Here is a 25548-nt window from a genome sequence, read left to right on the forward strand (position 1 = left end):
AGGTGAACTGTCAGGCTGGAGGGAGGTTACCAGTGGAGTTCCTCAGGGATCAGTTTTGGGACCAATCTTTTTATTACTGACCTGGGCACAAAAAGTGGGAGTGTGCTAATAAAGTTTGCGGATGATACAAAGCTGGGAAGTATTGCCAATTTAGAGAGAGACTAGGATATCATACAGGAAGATTTGGATGACCTTGTAAACTGGAGTAATAGTAATAGGATGAAATTTAATAGTGAGAAGTGTAAGGTTATGCATTTAGGGATTAATAAAAAGAATTTTAGTTAGAAGCTGGGGATGCATCAATTAGAAGTAACGGAGGAGGAGAAGGCCCTTGGAGTATTGGTTGATCATAGGATGACTATGAGCCGCCAATGTGATATGGCCGTGAAAAAAGGTAATGCGGTCTTGGGATGCATCAGGCGAGGTATTTCCAGTAGAGATAAGGAGGTTTTAGTACCGTTATACAAGGCACTGGTGAGACCTCACCTGGAATACTCTGTGCAGTTCTGGTCTCCCATGTTTAAGAAGGATGAATTCAAACTGGAACAGGTACAGAGAAGGGCTACTAGGATGATCCGAGGAATGGAAAACCTGTCTTATGAAAGGAGACTCAAGGAGCTTGGCTTGTTTAGCCTAACTAAAAGAAGGTTGAGAGGAGAAATGATTGCTCTCTATAAATATATCAGAGGGATAAATACCGGAGAGGGAGAGGAATTATTTAAGCTCAGTACCAATGTGGACATAAGAACAAATGGATATAAACTGGTCATTGGGAAGTTTAGACTTGAAATTAGACAAAGGTTTCTAACCATCAGAGGAGTGAAGTTTTGGAATAGCCTTCCAAGGGAAGCAGTGGGGGCAAAAGACCTATCTGGCTTTAGGATTAAACTCGATAAAGTTTATGGAGGAGATGGTATGATGGGATAACATGATTTTGGCAATTAATTGATCTTTAACTATTCATGGTAAATAGGCCCAATGGCCTGTGATGGGATGTTAGATGGGTGGGATCTGAGTTACTACAGAGAATTCTTTCCTGGGTATCTGGCTGGTGAATCTTGCCCATATGCTCAGGGTTTAACTGATCGTCATATTTGTGGTTGGGAAGGAATTTTTCTCCAGGTCAGATTGGAAGAGCCCTGGAGGTTTTTCGCCTTCCTCTGTAGCATGGGGCACGGGTCACTTGCTGGAGGATTCTCTGCTCCTTGAAGTCTTTAAACCATGATTTGAGGACTTCAATACCTCAGACATAGGTGAGAGGTTTTTCGCAGGAGTGGGTGGGTGAGATTCTGTGGCCTGTGTTGTGCAGGAGGTCAGACTAGATGATCATAATGGTCCCTTCTGACCTTAATATCTATGAATCTAAGACCACCAAGATATCCATTTCCACATTTTAAGTCTTCAAAAGCATGAGTTGTTCTTTAAGCCCTGGCTGAATCAGATATCCAAGATGAGACTCAGTAATAAATCTCAGATAACAGCTACACTGTTTGGCTTACATTACACAGAATGGATGGTTTCACTGTTCTTCATGGAAATAATGGAAGAAATGAGAAATTCTGCAATTTAAGATTCACAAACAAGATTAAGAGATTAAGGCCACAAGGGACCACTAAACATGTGCTTACGTGCTTTGCTGAATCCTACTCTCTTAGCAACAATTTTTTCTCCTGGTGTATCTTCACAAACACATGATCCTTTGAAATCATAGAATCATAGAATATCAGGGTTGGAAGGGACCCCAGAAGGTCATCTACTCCAACCCCCTGCTCAAAGCAGGACCAATGACCAGTTAGAGATTTCCTGTTGAGTTGCAGTGCATGTTTTGAATAATAATTCGAAGCATCAGTTATAAAGGAAAAAAAAAAGCATACAATCCTTCCCTCCTCTAATGTAACAGGGTACATTTCAGAATATGCTATCTGAACATGATGCTTTACTATACACCAGTAAATGTTTGCCTTAGGTTCCTTTCTTTAGTCCCTTTTTCTTTGTATCATTAAATCAGCAGGGATAAGTGTCTTTGGACAAAATGATTTTACATCAAACAAATATTGACATAGTTTTTAAGGTCACTTGCTGCAAGGCTATGACTTAAAAGGAAATTAAGTTTGATACATGCACTTTCAAAAGTCAGTTAGAAACATATACACTGCACCCATTTTATAATACAATGCCCCAGGAGCCAGACATATTGAATGCTGTACAGAGGCATTGCAATAATGAAGGTAATTATAGGAATAGGTAGGAAGGTAACAGGGGCTTAATTAGATAGAAACAGCCAGGGTATTTTAGAGAAAAAGGCAAGTGCTATGTACTTAATTAAAAATAAATTACAACAATTTAGGTCCATAGTTATTTGAATGTCATAGCTAACAAGCTTTATTATATTTTCAAAATGACTGCGAGAACTTACAGTGAGATGCACCGATAATGTCTCATTATCCAATCTTGACACCATCAACCTGTGTTTCATCACAACCTATCTCCTCTTAGGAGCCGCTTCTTTCTCTGACCGACTTCCTACATTTGACAGAATGGAAAGACACTTTACTGCTAGTGTATCTTAGCAAATCTCTGGAAGACTTGAGGGAGACATAAAAACAACTAGGCGTACCTCTCAACCGGCTAATACTCAAGTGTTTATCAAAGACACAAAAGGAGAGACTCAAATTATTCATGCAGAGAACTCCTTCTCTTAGTGTAAATAACTATTTCTGTAACTTCAGCTTCATGATTTTAATTTCTGATGTCAATAATTTACAACACTAAGAGTGAAGAGACTACAGATTTGTGTAGACTGTAGGTAACTTTGGGATGAGCAACAGCGTCTGAGCTAGCAGGCAGAGAAGCCAGGGGGTACACCGACACTGCAAACAAACAAGCAAACAAAATAAACCATGGCAGAGTCATAGAACCCAGGTCTACAGACTCAGGCTTGTGAGGTCTGTGCTACAATGCTAAACGTAGTCGTGTAGAAGCTCCCACTCAGGCTATGAAATCTGGTGAGGAGGGTGGGTCTCAGAGCCTGAGCTCCAACCTGAGTGGGAGGGAATGTCTACATTGCTATTTTGAGTGCCATAGCACAAACCTGAGACAATGGATCAGAGACTGAGACTTGCTGCTGTGGGGGGTTTTGTTTTGGTTTTGCAGTGTAGACATAACCAGGGAGGCAGATGAGGCAGTAAGGAGGATAGCTGATGAACGGGGTTATGGAGTCAAGGAGGCAGGATGTGAAGAGAAGGCTTGATCAGCAGGTTTTTGCTGCCTCACTGCACCAATACCCAGCATATCGCTCTCACTCCCCAGTGCTCCTGCTCAGTCCAGTTATCCAGCCACAGAAACCTGAATTAAAAAGAAAGAAAGATTGCTTGAGTCTCTGTTGTTCTGCACCTTACAAAACAATTTATACCCATTGAGACTGGGTATAAAAACACCAACATTCTTCTTTGGTAGCCATTTTCCACCTACTTTTCCACATGACTACAAAAGATGCAGGGCAACATAGTATTTGAGCAGAGAAGAAAGGAACAACCCATGTATACTGCAGGGTTTACAATTAATCTAACAATATGACAAAAATACTAGACACAATATTATATGTATCCCTTAGCTTATCCAAGGTGACCCCCATTGTCATTCATTTCTGGTCTCGGTCTCTTGGTCCCCAGACAGCATGGCTTAGAGTTGCAGCAGAGTCAATGCTGCTAGGCTGACACAGGAGGGCATTACTCAACAGAAACCCATCTAATCAGTTAAAGAGCAGTATTGATCGCTCCAGTGGGAGTCTTGTCCAGTTTTCCTTAGCTGGAAGGATGATGGCTGTGATACAAAGCTATTGAGGTTTCAGAGGGGTAGCGGTGATAGTCTGTATCAGTAAAAACAACAAGGACTCCTTATGGCACCTTAGAGGCAAACAAATTTATTTGGGCATAAGCTTTCGTGGCTAAAACCCACTTCATCAGATGCATGGAGTGAAAAATACAGTAAGCAAGAGGGAGGAGGGATGATGATTGAGCTTTGACAGGGAAAATTTCACCCCCAACTGCTTACAAATAAAATGTACAATGTAAAATGTTCTGATGAATCACATTACATCACATCTCTCATGCTTTATTTGTACCTGTCCGATGAAGTGAGCTGTAGCTCACGAAAGCTTATGCTCAAATAAATTGGTTAGTCTCTAAGGTGCCACAAGTACTCCCTTTCTTTCTGGTTAGATTGTACACGCTTTCCAGTAGAGATCTTACCTATCTTTGAATTGCCAAAGAGGTGCTTACTCTCTCTATAATAATATATATAATAAATCAAGTTCTTACTTCTGATTTTAACATGCACATGTGCACAATAGGAGCCCAAACAGCTACTGGCTTTGCTTATATTTAAAGCTTATCCCAACACTAAAAGCAAACATTACACAAACCCTGCAGTCTAGTTTTATTTCTAGGGGCAAGGCTGACCAGAGGCGATTGCTCAGATGGGGTCTTTGGGCTTCCAATGTGTCTATTTACATGCATTATTTTTGTACCTTGTACATGATTTATTATTTATCCAGGACTGCTTGTCACTTCGCAGACATATAGGAAACAAGGTCTCCGCTTCAGAGTTGGGTGCAAGGTCAAGGGTCACGGTGGCCGTCAGCACCTGCCAAGTCTGAGCACGCCCGGCTTTGTGCTGCCACCCACCAGAAGGGGCATTTTTAGACAGCGCTTTGGCCCTGGCCGCGTGTCTGCTCAAAGTTCAGCCTCCAAGGTGCCCGTGCGCCCCGCACAGCGAGACTGCTCTCCGGCGGGCTGCAAGGAGCGGGCGGGCGGCCACAGTAGCCCTGGAGCCCCTGGCACCGGAGAAAGGATCCGGGATCCAGCCGCCGCTGCCCGGAACCTCCGAGGCTGCACAGCGAGCTGCTGTGTGCGAAGCCGAGAGCGGCTAAGGAGGGACCGGTTCCGGCTTCCGCACAGTCATTCACCGCAGCGCAGAAGCCGGGCGGCCGCCGGAGGAGCGGGGCCAGGTGAGGGGCAGCGTGGCCCTGGGGGCGGTTTGTCGGCCCAGGCTGCCAGCTGCGCCTGGTTCCAGATCAGCAGGGGCGGAAAGAATGCTGGGCTCTTTGGCGTTCCACTTGTGTCCCAACGTTCGGGGGGGGGGAGAGACCCTAGAGCTCCCCCGGGGGCGGTGGCAACGCCTGCAAACTTCTCGGGAGCGGGTCCCTGGCGTAGTGCCGGGGCTTATCAGCAGCCACCTCCATTCTCATTGGTTTGGCCAGGGCTTAGGTTGACTATGTCTGGGACATTGTACGCCCCTGGCCCTGGAAGGGGGGCAATGAAGCTGGAGGCGGACGGTGTTCTGTAATATTTGCTTTTAGTATTTTAAACCACGGGCTCGACTCTAAGGGATCGTCACTGGGAACGCCTCGCAAGCTGGATCCAAAATTTGCTTCTGGGAATGCCTCGCAGGCTGGATCCAAAGAATCCCGCTTTGATCTGTGTTAGGGTCATTGGCAGGAGGTCCTACTTGATCTCACCTTCTGGAGACGGGGTCACCTGAGGGGCGTGACAACTCATGATTTAGGCACCACTCTTACTTAGAGTCCAGTAAATCATAAAATCTGCTCTGGTTCTCAGTGGTTTCCAAAAACATAAAAAGTTAGTTATTTTAGCGCCTACAATGTATGCTGGACATTAAACAATATACTGGTAAGCTCTGCTACCAAGAGTTTACAGTTTAAAGACTTACAATACTAGATATCTTGTATGAGTGGTGACAGGTTTCTAGCACTTCTAGAAAACATGGCTATTTCTAAATCCTGCTAGTAGTGGCTACTGCTTTAGTAACTCTGTTGAAGTTTAACCAGCAAGATTTTCCAGGATGATTGACACCAGCTTTCAAAGAGGTCGCTAATATTCTGTCACAGATGAAATGTCAAGCCTAAAATAATCAGGAACAAAAATACGCTGAATTTTTGTTAGATGGAATATTAGTAACATAAATCAAGCCATAAAACTACTTGAATGTGTGCCTCAAATAGTTCCCTGCAATTTTGATTTAATAACCAAACAGAAAAGGTGGGCGCAGTAGAGAATTTTCTTTATTGATAGCTAATTGCTGTGTAGGGTGGTGAAATAGGCAGCCAGTGCCAGTACAAGAGTTGTGCCATTCATTTGAAAGGGAAGGCAGCCGGTAATTTGGCTGGTATTTACAGGGCTCCTGGGAGTCTTGCCTGGGTAAAACCTAAAGGATTCAGCCTATAAAGAGCAAGACATTCAGGAAATAAAAGTGGCAGGACATTACATATTTTGTGACTAGAGAGGATAGCTGGTGTGGTAGTTAAGTGATATATGCACAGTCATTGTACTGAATAATATAAATACCAAATGATGTTAATACAGTGGAAACATTTAAAATATAATTTCATACAGATTCTGCTCAAAGTGATTAATAGACACCTTGATCAAATACTCCTTATAATAAAGGTTCTGGTGTGCTTTTCAGCTGCCTTCCCTGTATGGGGCATCCTACTGATGTGCATGTATAAATTGTCATGCATATGAATCTGGGTGATAAGGACAGCCTACTCCAAGTGTAAACATTTGAACTCATTAACTATGAAAACATTGATTTCTCTTGTGGGGGAAGCAGACTTTTATCTCAGATGTGCAATTTGTTACAACTACCCATTATAGCCATAACAACATCATGGGTTACCATTACTGTCAAGGTTTCAGAGTAGCAGCATACACTCAGGCCAGTATGGAATTAACAGTGAGGGGAAGTAGCGATTATAGAACGGCACCAGGGGCTAGGTTTCCGGCATTCTGCTTGCAAATCTGTTATGTTTCCTGTATATTTTTGGCAATACATTTAACCTCTCTGAGTCTCATCTTACCCTTCTGTAAAATGAGGTTGATACCTACCTCATAGAAATGTTGAGGATTAATTAATAGTTGTAAAGTATTTTGAGATTTGAAAAGAACGATAAGTGGGCAAAGTGTTGTTGTTTATTGCGTAGTGTTGAATGGGTTGTTTGAGATGGTGTCTTTATTAAAAGAAACCTGCACCATTTTTTTTTTTTTAGTGCAGCTTTCTTTACATTCACATCTTACGCATTTGTTGCCATCTGTGTATCCAGTTGGTTTTGAACTGTGAAGGTTTTCATTAAAATTGCCATTTCGGTTCCTCCGAATCTGAAATCAACAATGACAAGGTTGTGTATAAATACTAAACATTAAAGTGCTTATTGTTAAATCAGTATTAAAGTAGCATGTAAATTAGTTTACAATCTGATACTGGGCTCTAAGCATCATAAATGTCACACTCCAGAATAATGACAGTTGCCAGCAGGAAGCTCAGCAGTGCAATTTTGAATACAAAATATGACACTCTACTACGATTTAAACCTGGTGCGAAATGCGAAGAGGTGAACAAACTGACTTATATGGGTTATCAAAAAGCAAATTTTAATATCTGGACTAGACAATATATTGCTTTCTCTATTAGAGGGGAAGATAGGTATTTTTTTCCCCCCCTTAGGAAACAAAATTTTTCTTTAGAAGTTACTAAATTCTTTAGCCCTCTACACAGAAATTTGTGGTAACGCTCTCCTAAAGCCTTTTCTTCAGCAGAATAACTGTTCTGTCAAATAAGCTTTTTTAGTTTGTTTTTTGCTTTTTTGGAGTGAAATTTGAGATACGGATTTACACCTTGAGATATCAGAGGCCATTGGTGATGGGTTTGTTTCTGTTTCAGGGTTGTGATCTTGCAGTTCATTGTATGCCCGTGTAGCAGTGTGGCCACGCTAAACGCTAATGATAGACGTAGAGAAAGGGAAAGTATTTAGGGGTTCACATAGCATAAGAATTAGGGGTCACCCTATGAAATTAATAGGCAGCAGGTTTAAAACAAAAGGAAGTACTTCTTCACACAATGCACAGTCAACCTGTGCAACTAATTTCCAGGGGATGTTGTGAAGGCCAAATGTATTACTGGGTTCAGAAAAGAATTACATAATTTCACGGAGAATAAGTCCACCAATGGCTATTAGCCAAGATGGTCAGGGATGCAGCCCCTTGCGCTGGATGTCCCTCAGGCCTGGTATGCACTAGAAAATTAGGTCAGTTTAACTACATCAGTTGGGTGTGAAAATCCACACCCCTGAGTGGCATTCTTAAGCCAATCTAAGTTTGTGTGTAGACAGCGCTAGGTTGGTGGAAGAATTCTTCTGTCAACCTAGCTACCACCTCTTGGGGAGACAGATTACCTGTGCCGATGGGAGAACGCTTTCTGTCGGCGCAGGCAGTATCTACAGTGAAACGCTACAGCTGAACTGGTGCAGCTGCGCCACTGTGGTATTTTAAGATTAGGCCGTGTCTACACTGCCACTTTCTGCGCTAAAACTTTTGTCATTCAGGGGCGTAAAAAAACACTCCCCTGACCGATGAAAGTTTTAGCGCTGAAAAGCGGCAGTAGAGACAGCGCGGCTCCTGGTGATAAAGCTACGACCTGCTTGTTTGGGGGTTCTTGGGGTTTTTTAAATTATTGGGAGAGCTCTCCCCGGGGGATAAAGCGTGTCTACACTGCCCACGTCACAGCGCTGCCGCAACCGCACTGTAACGTGAGCAGTGTAGACATACCCTTAGGCAAGCTCTTGACTGTCAGAAGCTGGGACTGGACGACAGGGGATGAATCACTCGATAATTGCCTGTTCTGTTCATTCCCTCTGAAGTATCTAGCACCAGCCTCTGTTGAAAGACAGGATACTAGGCTAGATGGAACATTGGTCTGACTCAGTATGGTCATTATTATAATCAAGTCACATCTCTCTAATTGTTTGTGAAGTGTTAAGTTTGCATTGCTGCAATACTCTGACTTTTGCAGTTGAAGAACAGTGCTCTTTGACTGAAATAACCAGATTGTGTCTAGATTTGAGGGAAGAGAGAGAGGTGAAAGAGCGAAATAAACTTCATATGTGATCCATTAGTAAGACAAGTGGCGAAATTAAAGCAACAACAAAAAACCATCACCACTACCTTACAGATGGATTATATGGCACATACTGCCAAGCACAGAGCTCAGTACAGAGTAGCTCCATTCAAGTCATTGGGACTACAGCTAATTCAGTGTTTATGGGATTGGACCCTTAAATTACATTCAAAGATGAAGAGGTGGAGCTTTCAGAGAAAGGAATGAGTGGAAGTAGATAATGCTGAAATAAGAATACTTCCCTTTATAGGGCATGACTAATTAAAGGACTAATTAATGCTTCCATATGTGTAAAATATTTGTGTGTCTGTATTGTTTTTTGTTGTTTCTGACAGAAAAAGAAAAAATGCCTAAAAAGAAGACAGGTGCACGCAAGAAGGCTGAGAATCGTCGAGAACGTGAAAAGCAGATAAGAGCTTCAAGGGGCAATATAGATTTAGCTAAACATCCTTGTAATGCTTCAATGGTAAAATAACCAAAACTACTTCTGATTCCAATTTTTAAATTTCTGTGAAACCAATGATATAGTTACACTGGCTGCATTAAATTAGAAAGTCATTCTTTATACTTATCTAGTAATTTAGTTATATCCTGAGCTTTGGATTTAAAGAGGAGTTTGAGTGTTTCAATATAAATATATATCTATTGGTTACCGAACTATAAATTATATCAGAATCATTACAAAAACTGTACACTGTTTTACATGGGGAAAAATAACTATTTATAATTTACATTTCACAGGAATGTGATAAATGCCAAAGGTAAATGTGCTTTTTTTCCGCATCATCATTTTAACCTATTTTTACTTTTAAAGATTTTGTTTAACGCTTTGTTTTGATTTTTTCATGTGACAAGACGACAGAAGAATAGAGCCTTCTGCTACTTTTGTAGTTCTGTTCAAAAATTGCCTATTTGTGCACATTGTGGTAAGTATAACTGGCAAAAGAAAATACACTCTCCGCCCCCCCCCCCACTGCATTCCTTTTGTGTTGTTATATGAAGTCTCAGTATTTTAACTAGGTCTGTCTAGAAACTGATCGTCAGCTGGTATAAATTCATGGAGCTATGCCAATTTGCCCAGCTGAGAATTTGCCCGTTGAGGGCTGATTGTGCAAACTCTTGTGTGCATGAATAGTCTCACTGACCCCAAAAGGGTTTTGGCCCTTGATTTGTGTCTCATATTTATTGTTTAAAAAAACATGTTTAGCTCTTTGTTATAACTGAGAATGTTCTACATTCTGGCTCTCTCTTTGAATAATTGACTGTGGGATTGCTTGATGCTGCGAGCGAAGTTAAAAAGGCTGCCAAAACGCTGCTCTTTTAATCAGGAAATATTGCAGCTTTTAGGACAACGTTATCACCACTGCTTATTTCTTAGTATAAATTAAATCAGTGATAAATTGTTTGCCTTGTATGTGTATATTGTATAACTTGTTAGCACAGTACTTACGTGCATTAAAGGACTGCTCCAAAGCCCTTTCAACTGAGTGGAAAGACTCCCACTGAAGGCAGGGGACTTTAGATCAGGTACTAAATCTTATTTGCACTGGTGCTTGCTTAAAAGGGGAGGTGATGGGGGGCTAAATATGACTTATACTTTGAAACGAACTGTGTTGCTTTCCTGGTTTAACAAGCTTTGACATATTTTTTTACATATTTTTCTACTTGCCATAAAGCATGTTGGTGATTTGTGGTTTGATTTTCAGAGGTGTTGACCACCTGCAATTCCTGTTTACTTCACAGGGAGCTGCAGATGCTAAGCATTTCTGAAAAACCAGGCCATTAGTGTGTAATACTATTCCACTATATATCATCATTCACAACCCTTCTCTCTTTCATTAGCGACTACACTAAAATGGTAAACGTTCATTTTCTGCTCTTCTAGTACATTACACATCTTTTAAATGAATTGAGTCTTGCTGAACTTGTCTATCTTGATGTGAAAAATGTTTACAGAGAGAAGAAAATGTTCCTAAAAGTATCCTACAAAAAAGATGTTAGCTTCCAAGATTTCCCAATAAAGACCATCAGAATTGTTTGGTACTTGTATCATAGGGTGAGCTGGTGGTGATTCTTATATTTAGGCTGCCTAAAATTTTCCATAAAAACATTCCAACCCTCTATTTTTAAAGAAGTTCTAACACCTTCATTGTTTGTAATGGGCCTTCGAAATTAGGTAGGGACAAAGCCTGAGGGCTAGAAGCATGCCTTTTGCTTTCTTGTCCCATGAAATTCTCCTGAGTTATAAAGTTGTTAAAAATGTTCCCCCCTCTAGGTGTACCGTATAGGGCACCAGCTCCCCCAAAGTCCTGAAAGGGGACCGAGAGCCATGCTGATGAGACCCCAGCCACCCTTCCATACCCAGCACATAACTCCAGCAGTCCTTCCCCACCCTTCCTGCCGTTAGCTAATGTAGGTTGTCATGCAGCTAAAGTACTATAAGCACCTGCTGATGCTGCATAATGGAGGGTTTAATTTACAGTTCCACATGGTAGAATTTTTAATACTTTTTTTTTAAGGAAAAATTATAAAATTGCATACCATGAAAGCTGTGTTAAAAGAACATTACTAAGGTTGCAAAGTCAAGCACTCAAAAGATAGGAAATGCAAGATTTGCAGTTGCCTGTGCACTAGCCATTCGGCCCTTTTGTGCGTATGTATTATGATAGTCTTTAGATACATGACCACACATTACTTTTTCCAGACCCTGGCCTCATCCAGTACACAAGGTGGACACACTAGGGGGCAGAATTAAGGTTGCAGAGGTAACTCTTAAGTGTGGCATTTCTTAATGTGTAGAACATAGGAGCTGCAATACTGGTTCAGGATATAGTCCATCTTGCCCGCTATCCTGTCTCTGAGTGGCCAGACCAGAGCTTCAGGGGAGAGTACAGAAAACAGCAATTATGGAATGATACACCACTGTCTTCCATTCCCAGCTTCTGGTAGTCAGAGGTTTAGGGTCGCCCTGGGGGTGAGATTGTGTCCCTAGCCATCTTGGCTAATAGCCATTAATGGACCTATCCTCCATGAACTTATCCAGTTCCTTTTTGAACCCAGTTATACTTTTGGCCATCACAATATCTCATGGCCATGAGTTCCACAGATTAGTTGTGCACTGTGCGAAATAGTACTTCCCCTTGTTTGTATTAAATTTGCCTGTTCATCGGGTGACCCCTGGTTTTTGTATTGTGGGAAAGGGTATATAACACTTTTGTATTCACTTTTTCCACGCCATTCGTAATTTTATAGATTTCTATCATAACTCCCCTTAGTCATCTCTTTTCTAAGCTGAACAACCGTTATCTTTTTAGTCTCTCCTTGTACGGAAGCCATTCCGTATCCTGCATCATCTTTGTTGCTCTTCTCTGAACCTTTTTCAGTTCCACTATATCCTTTTTGAGATGGGATGACCAGAACTGAACATGGATGCACCACGGATTTACATGGTGGCATTATGATATTTTCTGTTTTATTTTTTATCCCCTTTCCAAATAGTTCCTAACATACTGCTAAGCCTTTTTGACTGCTGCTGCCCATTGAGTGGAGGTTTTCAGAGAACTCTCCACAACATTTCCACAATATTGTTCTTGGGTGCCAACAGCAAATTTAGAATCTATCGGTGTATATGTACAGTTTTATTTTTTCATGAAATGAAATGAACCCTGCTGTTCATTTCTCTCCATTGTGAAAACTGACCATTTATTCCTATCCTCTCTTTCTTGTCTTTCAGCTAGTTACTGATCCACGAAAAGACCATTCCTCTTATGCCATGACTATATAGTTTCCTTAGAGAGCTTTTTGGTGAGGGACCTTGTCATAGACTTTCTGAAAATGCAAGTACACTATATCAACTGGATTACCCTTATCCACATGCTTGTTGACTCCTTCAAAGAATTGTAATAGATTAGTGAGGCACACCTTCCCTTTACAAAAGCTCTGTTGACTCTTCCCCAACAAATCATGTTTATCTCTGTGTCTGATCATTTTGTTCTTCACTGTAGTTTCTACCAATACACCCAGTACAGAAATTAGGCTTACTAGTCTGTAATTGCCAGCATCGCCTCTGAAGCCCTTTTAACAATTGGCATTCATTAGTTAATTTCCAGTTACCTGGACCAGAGACTGACTTTAGTGATAGGTTACGTAGTACAATTAGTAGTTCTGAAATTTCCTATTTGAATTCCTTCAGAACTCTTAGATGAGCAGCATCTTGTCGTGGTGACTTATTACTATTTAGGGCAGGGGTGGGCAAACATTTTGGCCCGAGGGCTACATCGGGGTTGTGAAACTGTACGGAGGGCTTGGTAGGGAAGGCTGTGCCTCCCCAAACAGCTTGGCCCCCGCATCCTATCTGCCCCTTCCCACTTACTGCCCCCGACTGCTGCCCCCCTCAGAACCTCCGGCCCATCCAACCCCCCCCCCCCCGCTCCTTGTCCCCTGACCACCCCCTCCAGGGACCCCCCCGCCCCTAACCGCCACCCCGGGACCGTAACCCATATCCAAACCCCCCGCTCCCCGCATCTTTACCTCTGGCAGCCACGCTGCCTGGCCGGAGCCAGCCCCGCTGCCCAGAGTGCTCGCAGCGCAGCAAGCTGAGACTGCGGGGGGACAGCAGGGGAGGGGCCGGGGGCTAGTCTCCCCAGCTGGGAGCTCAGGGGCCGGGCAGGACAGGCCCACCAGCTGTAGTTTGCCCACCTCTAGTTTAGGGTATCAATTTGTTCTAATCAGGGACAGTACTTCAGAGTATGCCCAAAAAGAATAGCTCTGATGCGGGTATCTTCCCCAAATCTTCTCCAGTGAAGACTGCTTCAGCGAATTCATTTAGCTTCTCTACCATGGCCTTGATGTCCATGAATGCTCCTTTTACACTTTTGTTATCTGTGGCTCCGCTGCCTGTTTGGCGGGTTGCCTGTTTCTGATGTACTTAAAAAAAATCTTATTGTTAGTTTTTGTGTCTTTAGCAAGTTGCTTCTCAAATTTTTTCTAGGTCTGCCTAATTATACTTTTATGTTTTACTTGCCCGAGTTTGTGCTCCTTCCTGTTTTAGGATTTGACTTCCAGATTCCGTCCACTGCCACCCCGCCATGGCCTCCATTAGTCTGAAGTTTAGCCATGGTGGTATTCTTTTGTGGTCCTCCTGTCTTTTTTGATTAGGGGTATACATTTAGTCTGAGCCTCTGTTAATGGTGTTTTTAAGTGGTCTTCATGCTGCTTGAAGGTATTTTACCCTTGTGAGGGCTCTTTTTAATTTTCAGCTAACCAGCGTCCTCATTCTTTTGTAATTCCTTTTTTAAAAGTTAAATGTTACTGTGCTGGGATGTTTTGATATTTTCCCACTACAAGGGTGCTAAATTTAATTACATTATGGTCACTATTACTGAGTGGTAAAAATGTTGATTGTTTGACTCTGCAATCTAAAAAATGTTTTTTAATTTTTATGTGATTTTTGATAATTTGTGAAGTGCTGACAGAGTGCTCAGCAGGCTACAAAACACATAGGAAGACATGGGCCCAGTCCTACAGAATTTACAGTCTCAGAAGTAAGGTGAGAAAGATTTGGGCCTAAATGGATAAGAAAAACAAATAATCAGTTTGTTCTGGAGGATCAGAGAAAGAGGTGTGATAGCGTGTTGCATGTTGTTTTGTTGCCCCCTTTTTTTTTTTTTTGCCTTTTATGTACTTAAGTAACTACTAAAATTCCCTATTTTTCACTGCTTTTACGTTGTCATTCACTCTAAATTGTTTTGACTCTAAATAATTTTTTGTTGTTTTTGGATTAATAGGGAAAACAAAATGTATGATGAAGTCTTCAGACTGTGTTATAAAACACGCTGGTGTGTACAGTACTGGCTTTGCAATGGTGGTATGTATACAAAAGCATGTTGTCTTTTGGAAGACGAGAGCAATGTGCAGAATTCTTCAAAAATTCTGTGGTCTGTGTTATACAGAAGGTCAGACTAGAACAGTTGTTCTCTACCAGGGGTCCGGGGCCCCCTAGGGGGCCTCGAGCAGGTTTCAGGGGGGCTTCCAAGCAGGGCCAGCATTAGACTCACTGGGGTCCAAGGCAGAAAGCCAAAGCTCCACCGCATGGGGCTGAAGCCCAGGTCCCTGAGCCCCACCACCTGGGGCTGAAGCTGAAGCCTGAGCAATGTATCTTCACGGGGACCACTGTGGCTTGGGGCCCCAGGCAGTTGTCCTGCTTGCTACCCCATAATGCCGACTCTGGCTTCTATATGCTGAAAACCAATTATTGCGGCACAGGTGGGCTGTGGAGTTTTTATAGCATGTTTGGGGGTCCCTTAATAATAGTTCCTTCTGTGATTAGGGCTTTTATTTTTTATAGACTAATATCAGACTCAATACACTGTAACAAAATACTTCTCCATAGGACTACAAACCTAAATTAACACTTTAAGTGCAGATCCTGCAAACTCTTATGCACTTAAGTATCTTTACATACATACCTGAGTAGCTCCAATGAGCTTAGTGGGATTATTCACATAAGTAAAGTTAAGCATGTACAGGTTTGTGACCAAACCAGTAAAGGCCACGTTCCACTCTCCATTAAAATGGTATAAATCTAGATTAATGCCATTGAAGCTAATGGAGTTATGCAGATTTTTAGAATGCAGTCACTGAGAACAATGTTTAACCATAAATAATTTTATTGATAGTGATTGTTCTGTAAATCAGTAACTTATTTTTCCTCCCTTATATAGTTAAGTGATAAGTCCCTGTGAAATACCAAAAGTATTCTTTGTAAATGTGAATATTGCCAAAGAAATTCTTAAAAAATTAAAATTTAGGGGGATGGGGCTCCTGTGTGAAAAATTAATGTAAATATATCTCTGCAGCTGTCTCCTCTAGGTAGTGGACTGTTTGCAACAACATAATCATTCTGTGCCTTAAATGCAACAGTTTTTTCATTGAATCTTAACTCTGTGGGCCTGATTCTTCACTCCAGTATGTCAGTTTTATGTTGATGTAACTCCATTAAATCCCTATGCGTACAGTATATTGTGAAGTTGCTGTCATATGTGAGATAGGAAATCTTCTGTCTGTTAAATATTAAAATTGAAGTTTATTGAGGTTTGTAGTTTTTGTAGTCTTGTAACTTGAAGAAGGCCAATGGCATTTTGGGATGTGTAAGTAGGGGCATTGCCAGCAGATCGAGGGACGTGATCGTTCCCCTCTCTTCAACATTGGTGAGGCCTCATCTGGAGTACTGTGTCCAGTTTTGGGCCCCACACTACAAGAAGGATGTGGAAAAATTGGAAAGAGTCCAGCGGAGGGCAACAAAAATGATTAGGGGACTGGAACACATGACTTATGAGGAGAGGCTGAGGGAACTGGGGATGTTCAGTCTTCAGAAGAGAAGAATGAGGGGGGATTTGATAGCTGCTTTCAACTACCTGAAAGGGGGTTCCAAAGAGGATGGCTCTAGACTGTTCTCAGTGGTAGCAGATGACAGAACGAGGAGTAATGGTCTCAAGTTGCAGTGGGGGAGATTTAGGTTGGATATTAGGAAAAACTTTTTCACTAGGAGAGTGGTGAAACACTGGAATGCGTTACCTAGGGAGGTGGTAGAATCTCCTTCCTTAGAAGTTTTTAAGGTCAGGCTTGACAAAGCCCTGGCTGGGATGATTTAGTCGGGGATCAGTCCTGCTTTGAGCAGGGGGTTGGACTAGATGGACCTCCTGAGGTCCCTTCCAACCCTGATATTCTATGATTCTATGAACTTTAACTGTAACATGAAATTGTTTATAAACTGATTACTTAATTATTGCTTTATTTTTCGTATGTTATATGACCTTTACTGTCTTAAGAGGTCAGAGTTCGAGTGTAGAGTTTGTTATTAAATCTAAATAGTTGATTTAAGCTGTAAGAATAACTTGAGTGGTCTTTGATTTGATAAATTGTATTTTTACCAGAGCGTTATCTCATATATGTCAACAAGGCTGCAAGATCATATCCATAAATTATAGGGGAGAAAGCTATTTTTCATGCCTAAGATTCAAGACATTAATGGAAAAAATAAAACAGCAAAACCAAAGTGCAGTTGATTATATTATATCCTGCAGAAGTGAATGCCGAGAACATGAGCTGAATATTGAAAGGACTTGATTAGAATCTGGATACATTTCTAGCTACTGGGTGTAAAGGTGAAAGAGGTATTATGCCTTACCTTCACCTCCCCTCAAACCAGATGCCCCTAAAGTGGAATGAGCCCACTGATAGCCTGAGCGGATATGTGGGCACATTCTGGAGTACAGAAGCAGAATTTCTCTTTTGGTATGATAGATGTTCCAAGATGATGTCTTTCTGTGCTTGTAGGGTGCAATATGTGATTTCTGTGAAGCTTGGGTCTGCCATGGTAGGAAGTGTCTCAGCACACATGCCTGTATCTGCCCTCTTGCAGATGCAGAATGCATTGAGTGTGAAAGAGGTGTCTGGGATCATGGTAAGTTGTTTAAGATTGAAGGATAAGAAAACTAATTTTTTGCCTATAGCATCTGGATCAGTGGTTCTCAACCAGCGGTCTGGGGTCCCCTGGGGGGCGATGAACAGGTTTCAGGGGGGCCGCCAAGCAGGGCCAGCATTAGACTTGCTGGGGTCCGGGGTAGAAAGCTGAAGCCCACTGCATGGGCCTGAAGCCCAGGGCCAGAAGCCCAGGGCCCTGAGTCCTGTCACCTGAAGTCAAAGCCTGAACAATGTAGCTTTGTGAGGGCCCCCATGGCGTGGGCCCCAGGCAGTTTCCCGGTTTGCTACCCCCTAATGCCGGCCCTGGCTTTTATATGCAGAAAACCAGTTATTGTGGCACAGGTGGGCCACAGAGTTTTTATAGCATGTTTTGGGGAAGGGGGGCCCGAGAGAAAGAAGTTGAGAATCCCTCATCTAGATTATTGTAACACTCAACACTTAATGTCGCATTTTACATCTTCAAAGCACTCCAAAAATATTAGCTAATCTTTAAAACACACCTGGAAGCTCACTAAGAATTATCCCCATTTTACAATGGGTAAACTGAGACAGAATTTAAATTACGTGCCCAAGAGCATATAGGTAATCTGTCTAAAATGGGATTACAACTCAGGAGTATTTATGTCATCTACTTAGACATTTATACTGCATTCATCACCTTAGTGTCTGAGAGCCTTATGTAATTATATCACTCCAACAGGTGTGTAAACACTGGCTGTCTCTCTGGTATTCTTGCTCCTTTCCTTGCACTAGAAGAGGTGTTTTGTTTCCTTTGATACCAGCTCCTTGATCAAACCACACCAGTCTCCAATTGTGGAGTTCCAGTTGTGTATTTGAACCAAATTTATATTTTGGAGAGGGGATGGTGAGCATGGAAAAGGGATATTTTGGCCCAAAAATGTCTTAACATGATCTCTTTCAGCCATAATCAAACCAAAACATGATGAGAATAAAATGACCAGTAGTGTTCCTTGCTTCACTTTTATGCTAGCCTGTGTCATTATAATATGTAGTATATGTCAGCATAATGCCAGATGGACAATGTTTAATATGGGATTTTCTTCTTAAGTGTTTTGTGACAGAAGGGAAAATTTATTCTTAGTCAAACCCACGTAAAGCTGCCTAAGTGGCATGAGTAAAAGAGAGGAGTTGTTTTTTAACCCATGCTTGCTATTTTTTCTATTTGTCTTGATAAATCTTGTAGGAGGCAGAATATTCAGTTGCTCTTTTTGTCATAATTTCCTCTGTGAAGATGATCAGTTTGAGCATCAAGCCAGCTGCCAAGTTTTGGAGGCAGAGACATTTAAATGTAAGTTATCCACTTAAAACCCCTTTCACCAATGTTAAACAGATTCACCTTTTCCTACTGTGTAATAATACCTGCTTAGGTGGTGAAAAATGGCCTGGTATTTCACTTGTCCAGTGTGATTATCCCAGCTGGTTAGGCAATAGGAGTTTTTCTTGTTGGTCCCTTAAAAATAATGTAAGCTCTGTCTAGCATGGCTGCACTTCCCCAGATTCCTTGTGGTTCAGCTTGAACTCCTTGAATAGAAGACAAGATTTTTTGGTCAGTGTGGGTTAGTATCTGAAGAAGTGAGTTTTGAGGACGGACTTGAATCAGGCACCTGGCCTATCGTGTAGAATACAGCACAGATGAAGGCATGAAGAGGAGTGAGAAGGATGCAGAAGGAGTAGGGAAGTTTTTTTTTTATCCAAAGCCCGAAGTCAACGGGCTTTGTATGTCTGTCTGTCTGTCTCTCTCTAATATCTATATAAATCAAAGGGTCAACATTCATATTTTAACAACACATACCTTAATACATAGACTAAAGAACAGAAAACTGCAAACTATCAAATTTTGATTACCATAGGGGGTCTGGTACAGTCATAAAATCATGTGGGCAAAATTTAAAAACCTCAGATGGACTTGAAACCTTACAGGAACAGAGGAATTGTAATATCAGATCAGACTAGTGGTCTAGCTAGTCCAGTATCCAGCCATAGCCAATTCCAGAGGAAGATGGAAAAAAAAGTGGTAGTAGGCATGAATGAAACATACTGTCCATTGGATAATTTTCTTCTTGTTAATTAGGGGATGGCTTATGCCCGACCCATGAGGCTTTATATTGCTTTCAAAACTTGGTTGTGTTTGGTTTTGGTTTTGCCTTTTTTTTTTTTTTTTAAATCCTTGCTATCCTGTCTACATGTTCTTGTGGTCCATATAAATGCACAATCCTTTATTGAATCTACTAAGCTCTTGGCCCCAATGGAAGCTCATGATTCAAAATATTCCTGTTTTAAATGTTATAATCTATTTTTCTAAGTCTTCCCTCTCCTTTTCATCCCTCATCCCTTTTTTCCCCTGCCAACTGTTGCCTGAGCCTTGATTAGCTCCCCTTTATGTAGTGCCAGAATGCCTTCCTGTGAAGCACCCTTGGAGCAGCAACTGCTGCTCAAAAGGGATAATTTTCTCTTGATGGGTTGACTCTTAATTCACAGCTGTGATGTTACAGTGAGTGAAGAAGTTACTTTACAAGGGTTCCACATTCTGCAGTGCAGGGTAGTCCTACTAGAGAGATGGACTGAGTGTGTTTAAATTTAATATAAAACTAGTATTGTCAAACAGATATGGCCAATCCCACTCTAGCTTTGAAAAATGTTCTATTTCATAAGTTTGAAATATAAAACGTAGCTGTAAAAAGCAAAACAAAACATTTAAAAGTGCAGACTACTCGTGGGAATACTTCAATGTACTAATTACAGTTCACGGTGCCTTTGAATATGACAGATCCCACACCCTTGCTCAGCATTCACAAAAGGAAGAATCCCTCCTGTCCATTTCTGAAGCTTTAAAAGCTTGTTCTCACAATTGGATGAGAGAGAGATGACGGTTTCGTTATAAACCGCACACATGATAAAATGTTTTAAAGATTCAAAACAAGCTGTGCATGCTCATGCATTCTTTATCCAACAAGCCTCATTTAGGCATAAAATCCTATTTCATTTCATTTACAGTACTCCCTGTTGTGGAGATAAAAGTAACAACATGAAAATATTAAGGCAGCCTCGATTTTAAAAAGACACCATCAACCCAGTTCTGCTCCTTGCTACTTGTGTATTTGCTATCAATAACATTACACTAGATTGTATATGTAAATATATGTAATGAGGTATGATTTAAATAAGGACATGACAGACAATTCTTTATAAAACTACTCACAGACAGCTCAATTTTGCAAGTTGCTAAGCACCAAATCCTTTTCAAATTAGGAAAATAAGGGTAATCAGCATTCTGCCCTTACATTCCATTTAAAATTACTTTTCAGCTCTGGTGGGGGTTTGGCTTTGTTTTGTTTTCTTTGTTTTGATACCACAAGGAAAAAAGAAGCAGTGAAACCACCTTGTGAACAAACTGTGGTGAAACCACCTTGTGAACAAACTGTGGTTTCAGTCAACTCCAACATGTTTGTAAAGATGTGAGAACACAAAAATATTTGAATCTTTTTAAAAAAAACTGATTTTGAGTGGGTAATGGACCATTTGCTCCCAAACTTATACCAAATTATTAATGAAATAGTAGACTCAGTATATAAAACTCTTAAAAACAGCGATAAAGTAGCCCAGTACAACTGTAACTACAGTGAATAGGAGTATGATTGTAGCAAGATACACTTATTGTAAGGACTTCAAAAAATACATTGAACTTAGAGTATAAAAGTAAATGATTTTGTATGTTAAAAACTTCAGTGGCAGACAACTCTGCAATTGGATAGCTTTCGGAACTGTTGATCAGGAAAAGTTGCTGAGAAATGAAGGGCCCTTTCAAATAATATAATATTTGGATAAATATGTATTTCCCTGTATTATCTTTTCATTTTGTTTGGTGACACTGGTGATTTTAGGCTACCCAGGGAACTGGAGAGCTGATCTGGATGTAAAAAGTAGAAGAAAAGAGCCAAGTTACCTTTCATTTTCAAAGTTTGATGTTATCCATTTTTTCATCAGGTGTTTCCTGTAATCGGCTTGGGCAGCATTCATGCCTGCGTTGTAAGGTAAAAATACAGATACTTAAAGTAGCTATAATTGTAACTCCTTCTCCTTACGTGTCCTTCTGGTACCAAGTCTTGTCACATCGCCCTCCACAATATATAAAAAACTCGTACCTTCTGTATGAGGTAAGGGCCGTATGGCCCAAATACTTGTCTGTGCCCCATTATGTCTTGCTTTGATTCTCTCACCTCCTCTTTGGGTTCCCAGATCCCACACTGATTCCTCCCAGTCCATCTAGCTGCTAAAACAACTGCTAAAATGATCTTCTCCCATTGTTCAAACCTCATCACGCTCTTCCTCATATGCCTTCACTGGCACCCTGTGGTCCAGCACTTTTAAGTTCTCAATTTCTCATTCTTGCTTTTGAGGCCCTGTGATGACTCCATCTTGGCCTGGGTCTCTCATCTCATTTGGTATAATTTCCCCCTTCCCCCACAAGCACGCCCTCTTGCCCCCCTTCAGCCTTCAGTTCTGTTAGTGTAGCCAGGCTCTTCTCAGTTGTTTCCTGCTCCCATTTTCATACAGTCTTCAGTGCTGCTTCCTCTGCACTGAGCATGTGATTCTCCCATTCCAGTATCCCAGGCCTCCACCTTTTCCTCCTTTGGATCATTCCTAAAGTCTTACATCAAATGAAATGCACTGTCCACCCCAACATTTTTCATTGGAGGGCAATTTAAATAAACAAAATGAATCAATCTAATTAACTCCATTCTCTCAGTCTACTATTCTTACTGTGTGCGCCTCAGAGTTCAGAGCAGGAACTGTATTGAGGTGTCTTGGACAGTGCTGAGCACACTGTCGGTGCTTAATTAGTACTAATTCTTTTAATTACAGACTGACTGACTGTGGCAGGGAGAGGTTCCATTTAGCAGGACAATGAACACACTGTCCTGCAAGACAGACATTTGAAGTTTAGTTTAGTTTTGTTTTCTTTTAACTTGTTGGACTAACCCATTATCCGTATGGCTCAGGTCTATCAGACAGTGCTCCCAGTGACTGAGGCCAGTTCTCCCCTGGAGCCAGCCTCCCGGCTGACAACTTCCAAGACGAGGCACTCCTTGAGGACCCTGCTTCCCCTGCCACCATCCTCTTTTCCCACTTCCAGCATCCTCGTGGCTTCCCTTCCCTAGAAGGCAGTGGAACCTTGTACAACACAGAAGTAGTTAGTGGGTAGATTGTACATGAATTCCAGTCCCACTACAGAAAGAACTCGTTAAATTTTAATCTCAGTCAGATTACCCTGGTGCTGTTAGAAATTTAACTTTTTTTGCCTGCTGAAGAGTATTATGTTATGACTATAACTTTTATCCTTTTTGTTATCCTCTTTCCACCCTTCAGGCTTGTTTCTGTGATGATCACACCCGAAGCAAGGTTTTTAAGCAAGAAAAGGGAAAAGAGCCTCCTTGCCCTAAATGTGGGCATGAAACTCAGGAGACAAAGGATCTGAGCATGTCAAGTAAGGGCTGTCCTTTAAAGGCTAATGGAACAAATGCTGTGTCTCTGATTTAGCAAGTCAATTTACTAGGAGTCTTATTTTCTGTGTTTGAAAACTTAATATGTTCATCTTTTTAAACTGGCAACATGTGATGCCATTGGTTGCCGTGTAGGGATGTTTATGTGTATGGGAATGTTGAAGTTCTTGGATGCTTTGGAATATTTTGGGGAGTTTGTCATATTTACATTGAGAGAACTTGGTTTGAGTTGTTGCTGACTCTGAGCTGCAACTTCTCTTCATTAGGACTGATATTTGTGCCCTGGATGTTGACAACATTATGAATTTGAGTGCTACTTTCAAGTTTTGGTATAAGGAAGAAGCACCCATGATCACTGTTTACTTCTGCTCTGTCACTTCTTATTTCACCATCAAGAAATAGCATGCTGAAATTCATTAGAAGATACCCATATGAGTCTGCTTACTCAACACTGCTTATCCATAAAAACACACATTATCTTTGGTGCTATGTATCTCTATATAAAATACATATTACAGTACCAAAAGTGTGCTCTACAGGCAAAGTTCTGGTCCTGAAGAGTTTATGATCTAAATAAAATATCTGATACATTATTGTATATATGAATATCTCTGGAGATAGGATATTTTGGATGGGGAGTAGCAGAAAAAGGGTCTGTCTTAGTTAGGTGCTCTGACTTTAAGGATTCAACCTGAAAATAACCAGTTAGTCTCTCAAGAGACTGATCATTGTAGTCCTGGGCTGTTTGCTGACAGTGTGCTCTTGAGTAGGTGGTGAAGATGGATGGTAGATGGAGAAATGTCAAATGCTCCACTGATGAGTGGGTGACTTATGACTGAGGCTGAAAAATAAGAATTTAATTATTGTCTATTCACAGCACGCTCTCTGAAGTTTGGCCGGCAGACAGGAGGTGAAGAGGCAGATGGAGCTTCTGGCTATGATGCCTACTGGAAGAACCTCTCATCGGGCAAGAATGGAGATGCAGGTGATCATGACGACGAATATGAAGAGGATGAAGCAGAGGATGACGATGAGGAAGACAATGAGGAGGGAGGGAAGGATTCTGAAACAGAGACTACAGATTTATTCAGTAACTTGAATTTAGGAAGGACCTATGCTAGTGGCTATGCCCACTATGAAGAAGCTGAAGACTAAGATTACATAGTGAGGAGCTATAAAGCATTTGGAAGACATAAGTATAGGAGTGCTTTATGCGTGCCACTAGAATAGCTCTGCCAGGCACTTAAGCTTCAACGCTTATTAGGGAAAAAGGGCATGGAACTTCTGTAGAAACTCAAGGTGAGGTTTGTGTGTGTGTGTAAGGTGAGGGTGTGCAGAGGAAATCTGGTTACTTGCATGAATATAAACGTTCATCTAAGTGGTTTTGATCTCACGATTACTGAGTGTAATAGCTTAATGTCTCCCTCCCCCCCCAAAGTTGGGAGTGTAGGAGGGTAAAGAGATTTGTTTCCATCTGTTCATCAGAAATTAAGTTATTTTTCTTGAGTAATTTTGACTGTAATTCTGGAATCAGATTTCCTAAATTATATGTAGTGGTGTAAATGGGTGGCTGTATCCATTTTTGGCCTACAAAGTAAGAGTCAGCAGCATTCTGTAGTGAGTTTTCATAAATATTGATCCGGACTGAGTACCTGGAAAGCACTTACTGTAGGCCTCTCATGAGCTAAATATAAACTGAAATTAAAATAACTTTACTATTTCATGTAGGCGAGGCAGATCAATACATTTCCCCATAACATATTTCTTGAAGATTATCATTCCATGCCTTTTTGAACATTATACATTAATCATAGCCATTATGCACAGTCACCTATTGTGTCACTTACATACATAAGATCAAAAGGTTTATTTATCACAATAAAAATGTTAATATATCCTTCCTACCCAATAAAAGCCATCACTCTCTTTTAGTATAGTATTGTCATTGTTTGCAAAGAGGGGTCAAGAGGGCGGTAACTAGTCTATTCTGCCCCTTCACCAGCATTGCAGCAGGAAGAAATCAAAGATTCAATAAGAATCACACCTAGGGTTTTTGTTAAAATAAGATAACACTAGGGTGTTTGTGTTTTGTTGGAATAGCACCCCGTTCCTTGTTGGGTATAAGACTGTCATAACCACACAAGAAGTGATGCACGCTCTGGAGTGTCTTGCTGACACTAATGACTTTATAAATCAAAATATTAGGAATTATTTGCTGCTTTTTTGAAAGTCATGTGATTCTTCCAAGAAACAGTTCCAACTTAAATTGTTTAAAGTAAAAAAATGGACCTGGAACTTGGTGTAACTCCAAATAAATATCTTTTTTCCTTCCAGTTTCTTCCAGTGATACTTTCCATACAGCAGCAACATGTGTGCCCGCACACAGACACATACTTTCTGCTTTGCTTGCTAGGTACTTATTCCCCAGCTTTTAATAAATTGCCTTCTTCCTCTCATCACTATTCGGGTTGACCATAGCATGCCATCTTGCAGCAGAGCCAGGTGCTTTGATCCACTCAGGTGAAGCGTCATGACACTTCAAATGGAGCTAATGGATTAAAAAAAGAGA

The 25548-nt window shown here is 41.2% G+C and overlaps 1 protein-coding gene and 1 long non-coding RNA gene across 3 annotated transcripts in view; one reads left to right on the forward strand and one right to left on the reverse strand.

The window, feature by feature from the left end:
* LOC140910417 (uncharacterized) overlaps nucleotides 1–4996 on the reverse strand; it is a 28855-nt gene extending 23859 nt beyond the window's left edge. Inside the window, exons 1-2 of the long non-coding RNA XR_012158577.2 lie at nucleotides 4529–4996; nucleotides 2417–3345 (exon numbers count right to left, since the gene is read on the reverse strand). This is a non-coding gene — a long non-coding RNA (uncharacterized LOC140910417). The remainder of the gene's footprint in view (nucleotides 1–2416; nucleotides 3346–4528) is intronic.
* On the forward strand, nucleotides 4826–25312 carry ZNF330 (zinc finger protein 330). Of its 2 annotated transcripts, XM_073341209.2 has the most exons (10): nucleotides 4826–5008; nucleotides 9309–9439; nucleotides 9715–9734; nucleotides 9829–9899; nucleotides 14760–14839; nucleotides 17311–17437; nucleotides 18662–18766; nucleotides 21463–21509; nucleotides 22846–22963; nucleotides 23857–25312. In XM_073341209.2, exons 2-10 carry the CDS (start codon nucleotides 9320–9322, stop codon nucleotides 24132–24134), a joined length of 966 nt encoding a protein of 321 aa, XP_073197310.1. In that variant the 5' UTR covers nucleotides 4826–5008; nucleotides 9309–9319; the 3' UTR covers nucleotides 24135–25312. The 2 variants fall into 2 exon arrangements, with proteins under 2 accessions (XP_073197310.1, XP_073197309.1); XM_073341208.2 differs by lacking the exon at nucleotides 4826–5008 and having other exon boundaries at nucleotides 8568–9439.
* Nucleotides 25313–25548: the final 236 nt, after the last annotated feature.

The sequence above is a fragment of the Lepidochelys kempii genome, chromosome 4, assembly GCF_965140285.1.
Source record: "Lepidochelys kempii isolate rLepKem1 chromosome 4, rLepKem1.hap1, whole genome shotgun sequence".
In the NCBI taxonomy this organism is placed as follows: domain Eukaryota; kingdom Metazoa; phylum Chordata; order Testudines; family Cheloniidae; genus Lepidochelys; species Lepidochelys kempii.